The sequence below is a fragment of the Chlorella variabilis genome (genome assembly GCF_000147415.1).
Source record: "Chlorella variabilis unplaced genomic scaffold CHLNCscaffold_7, whole genome shotgun sequence".
NCBI lineage: Eukaryota > Viridiplantae > Chlorophyta > Trebouxiophyceae > Chlorellales > Chlorellaceae > Chlorella > Chlorella variabilis.
In genome coordinates this window covers 768,317-772,603 of record NW_005435081.1, presented here as the reverse complement: position 1 = coordinate 772,603, position 4,287 = coordinate 768,317, and the positions used below count along the sequence as shown (strand labels likewise).

At 70.2% G+C, this 4,287-nt stretch overlaps 2 protein-coding genes across 2 annotated transcripts in view; one reads left to right on the top strand and one right to left on the bottom strand.

The window, feature by feature from the left end:
- Positions 1-3,871, bottom strand: part of CHLNCDRAFT_144281 (hypothetical protein) — a gene marked incomplete at both ends in the record, with an annotated part of 4,364 nt that extends 493 nt beyond the window's left edge. The window contains 9 exons of the mRNA XM_005848621.1: positions 113-191; positions 428-591; positions 873-1,032; positions 1,234-1,395; positions 2,210-2,387; positions 2,569-2,655; positions 2,836-2,989; positions 3,274-3,571; positions 3,818-3,871. Coding sequence (XP_005848683.1) covers positions 113-191; positions 428-591; positions 873-1,032; positions 1,234-1,395; positions 2,210-2,387; positions 2,569-2,655; positions 2,836-2,989; positions 3,274-3,571; positions 3,818-3,871 — 1,336 coding nt within the window. The remainder of the gene's footprint in view (positions 1-112; positions 192-427; positions 592-872; positions 1,033-1,233; positions 1,396-2,209; positions 2,388-2,568; positions 2,656-2,835; positions 2,990-3,273; positions 3,572-3,817) is intronic.
- Positions 3,872-4,166: 295 nt separating this feature from the next.
- The window catches only part of CHLNCDRAFT_144280 (hypothetical protein), a gene marked incomplete at both ends in the record, with an annotated part of 7,135 nt that continues 7,014 nt past the window's right edge, over positions 4,167-4,287 (top strand). The window contains one exon of the mRNA XM_005848828.1: positions 4,167-4,208. Coding sequence (XP_005848890.1) covers positions 4,167-4,208 — 42 coding nt within the window. The remainder of the gene's footprint in view (positions 4,209-4,287) is intronic.

Genomic DNA, 4,287 nt, shown 5'->3' with positions numbered 1-4,287 from the left:
GTGGGGTGGGTGGGTGGGGAGGGCGCATGCGGGGTGGCTGTGCGTGCGTCTCTGTCATGTGCGGGTGCGTTGCTGCGTGCGCCAGCCCACGAGGCGGCGCCAGGCAGCGCACCGTTTGCAGACAGGTCCACGATGCAGGCCTCCAGCAAGTAGTACTTGGCCTGCATGCCGCCGTGCGCGTCGGTGGTGACCTGGCGCCAGGCGGGCGGGGCGGGGCGGGGGCGGGGGGGGGAGTCGCAAGCACAAGGCTTCGTTCTCGGCCGCGTTGCTGCGTTGTGCCGAGCCAAAAAGGGCGGGCAGGCAGCTGGCCTGGAATGGCGGAGAGGTCTCTGGATCGCCGCACGGCCGGCCGGCCTCATCACCACCACCACCCCCGCTGCCGCCACCGCCGCCACCCCGCCATGCACGCGGGCGCGGGCCGCCCCACCTGCGACACCTCATCCGCGCTGGATGTGCGCAGCGCGCGGATCTTGGAGCCGTTCATGTCGACCATGAAGGAGGCGCTGACCGTGGCGCTGTGGTGCGGTCGCAGCACCGCACCCATGCCCTTGGTGTTGAGGATGGCCAGGCAGATGCGCATGTCGAGGAAGCCTGTGTGTGTGTGTGGTTGTGGTGGGGGGGGATAGGGGCAGGAGGGGTATCCATGATGTGGGGACGAAGACGAAGGAAGGCAGGAGCTGGGGGTGGCGCGAGGGTTTGCCGGCAAGGGCGAGGCAGGCGCGGGGCGGGGCGGCTGGGGTGGCTGGAGCGGCGGGCAGTGGCGCTGCGCCATGCTTTGCTGCACGCGGTCGCCAGCTCCCTCCTTGCAACCATTGGATGCCCGCCGTGCTGTCTCATGTGCACAGCGTGCCCCGCACCGCTTCCCCGCTCACCCAGTGTGAAGCCCACCCCCCAGGTCTTGCCCTTTAGGAAGATGGGCCCCGACCAGACAGTGGTGCCATCCGGCAGCGCTTTCTTCCAGATCAGCACCACAGTCTCGCTGCCCCAGGACAGCAGGCAGCCCTTCTTGCGCCGCCGGATGAAGGCCAGGCCCTGCCGCAGGATGGCGGGGTAGTCGGCGGGGGCACGCAAAGCGGCGCAGGCGAGGCGGTGAGCGGGTGGCGGCGGCTCCGTGCGGGCGGGCCTCGAGCTGGGCGCAAGGCACCCCTGGGCTGCCCCCCCCCGGGCGGAGCAGGGGGGCGGCGGCCACCGCTGCCGCTGCCAGGCCCTCCACCCGCCCTGCCAGCGCCCCACCTCGGCTTGGTAGATGGCTGTCTTGGGCATGGCGGCCACGCGCACCACATCCCTCCCTGTCACGTCTACCCCCAGAAGTGACGAGTCGGTCAGCTCAGCTAGAAAGTGCGTCACAAACGTCACCGCATGCTGCAGCCTGCGCGTCTCCTTCTCAGACCGCTCCTGCACGCGGCGGGGGCCGGGGGCGGGGCTCGGAGGGGCTTGCGGGAATGAGCGGGCGGCAGCAGCAGGCCGGTGACGGCGGCGGCGGCCGCCGCCAGGGCAGGGTTTCGGGCGCTGCTGGGTGGCCGGCGCGCCGCATGCATCGCAGCACGGGGATGCTGCTCTGCAAGCTGGGGCCCTCCACACAGCGCTAGCCGGGCAACGAGCAGAACGCACCATGACGGGCGCTGCAAACAACCGCCTCACGAGAAAACCAGGCGTAGTTCGGCTCGAGGATGGCGAAGGAAGAGCAGTGCCAACCTACCGTACCCAGGTTTTGCCCTCCCGCAGCAAGTGCCAGCCAGCAGGGCAGTCAAGAGCCGATGTGTGGTCCACAGGCTCTCTGAAGGCAATCCCGATGCAGGGAGCGGCAGCAGACGCGAATGGAACTCATTTCCAGATTCGTCACGCCCCCTGGTGCCCGCCGCTGCGGTGCCGCCAGTCCCGCCCCACCGAGCTTGATGGTAGTGGCCGTTGGCAGACTGGTAGCCAACAAATTGCAAGAAACAATGAAAAGAATAATGGGCCAAGTATTTGCAAGTATCACTCACTAGACTGCTTCCGCTCTCTCCGCTCCTGGCTCTGCAAGCCGCCTTGCTGCTGGCGCACGCTGCGGGGCTGCCAGCCGTGACGTCCCCGCAGGCTGCCGCGCCGCCTGGTGTGGGCCGTGCTGCCCCTGCAAGCCGCCCCTCGGCAGCAAGGGCCAGGAGGAGCGCCCCGAAAGCTGCGGGGACCAGGTAGCGCGGCGCAGCGACAGCGCCTGAGAGAGCGTGACCCCCAGGCTGAGCGCACGTGCGCTGTCGTGGGCAGGCGGCCGTGCTGGTAGCTGCTCCCCGCTGGCCAGGTGCTGGTCGCCGCGGCGGCCAGGCGGCAGCGTGGCCATGCGCCCTCCAAACCGCAGAATCGACTCCTGCCGCACCCCCGCCATGGCACGCAGCACCTGCTGCACATATCTGCACTAAGAGGGGCCGCCAGCGGCCGTTGCTCAATGCTTGCACTGGGCTGCTGTGGGGGGCTCAGCAGGCAGCCGGCCGGCCAGGATCTGAACCTCAGCCTGCACCTCACGCTCCCCAGCGGCTGTTGAGAGTCCCGCCCCGCCCCAGCCCGCCCCTCCCGCGCCCACCCCACACTCACTCGCACTGCAGCAGCGCCTCGCAGCCGCGCCGCCCCTGGTTGTGCTCCTTCCGACGCACAAACTGGCCGCGAATGAGCGCCGCAAAGCTGCGAGCAGCGGGCAGGCGCGCATGCGGGTGGCGCGGCTGGCATGAGTGACTGGCATCTGGCGACCACCGCAGCATTCTGACCCACGCCGCCCACCTCATGCAAGCCACAACAGCAGCCGCAGCAGCAGCGGCAGCGCTACACTCAGCAGCGGAGGCAGTCCAGCGCTTGCGCCCCCACCTGCGCCCGTACTCTCCCAGCAGGTGCTGCTGCAGGGAGGTGTGGAAGCTCTCCTTGGCGGATCGCTCTATGAGGGAGGGGCGCACGATGAGGTCGCCGGTGGGGGACAGCACCACGCGGTGCGCGGCGCGCTTGTACAGGAACAAAAACTTGCCTGCGGGGAGCGGGAGGCGGGCGGGGCGCGGGTGAGGCGGGGCAGGCGTGTGGGGCGGGTGGCGGGGCGGTGCGTGGCAGGCGGTGGGGGTGGTGGTCGGCATGCGGGGTGATCACGGCGGGAGGAGGGCGGGTGCAGAGGCCAGGCAGGCGAGGGCAGCGCCCCACAGCGGGCCCCAGGCCAGCCGCGCTGCCCTCTGCATACCCACACCCTCACAGCGCAGCCTCGGGAGGAGCCCCCAAGAACACGCAGCCCGCCGCAGCCCACCCCCCGCCGCTGCCCACCTCCCCGCGTCACGGCGTCGTCACAGTGGATCACGTCAAAGGAGTGCGGCACAGTAGCCAGGTAGTCCCGCGCAAAGGCGTGGTTGCCGGGCCGCGGCGCGCCAAAGGTGTACACCCGTACCTGCGGGGCGCCCCCCGGCAGCGCCGCCGCCAGCGAGGCGCCCAGCGCAACCGCGTCGTGGGCCGCCAGGCTGGCCAGCGCGCCGCCCAGCGAGTGGCCCGTGAAGAGCAGGCGCCAGGGGCGGCCCGCGGGCGGCGGCAGGCTGGTGGTGAGCACCTCGCGGAGCGTGCCCAGCACCTGGGCAGCGGAGAGGCAGGAGGCAGGGGGCGAGGCGCAGGCGCAGGCGGCGCGGGCGTTTCGGGGGGCAAGAAGCGACAACAGAACTTACTTTTTTATCTGCATCTACATACTCAACCCAATGTGAACTGCGCACTGTCACCACTGCGCACTGGCAACCGCATGCCGGCACCAGCTGTGGCCAGGAGGCCTGGCGGCTGCGCATATGTTGCCGCGTGGGCGACGGGCGCAGGAGGCCTGGCCCACCTGCGTGTTTAGGCCGTTGGCCTGCCAGGTGTTCAGGAAGCCCCAGTGCACCATGGGCTGCTGGCACAGCCAGTAGCTGCCGCGCAGGGGCGGGTGCGCCGCGCGCCACACCTGGCAGCGGCCCGACACAGCCCGGGGGGTGGGGTTGGGTGCTGTGGGCAGACCTTGCAGGGGTGGTGGGCACAGGACAGCAGGACAACACACCGAGAAAGAAATAGCAGCGGGTACCGCCAACAGGGCACAAGCAGTGCCCTGCCGACGACAAACTGCAGCCCCTCCATCCAACACGCGCTGCAACCCCCTTCATGCGACGCCCAGCCCAACCCCGCCCACCTTGAGGTTTGACAGCATGTTCCTGAGCGACGCGGTGCCCCGGAAGCAGCACACCAGGGTGCCGCCGCCCCAGCCCACCAGGCACTTGGCGTCGTGCTGGGGGCCCCACAGCACGCGGTAGCTGGTCAGGCCGTACA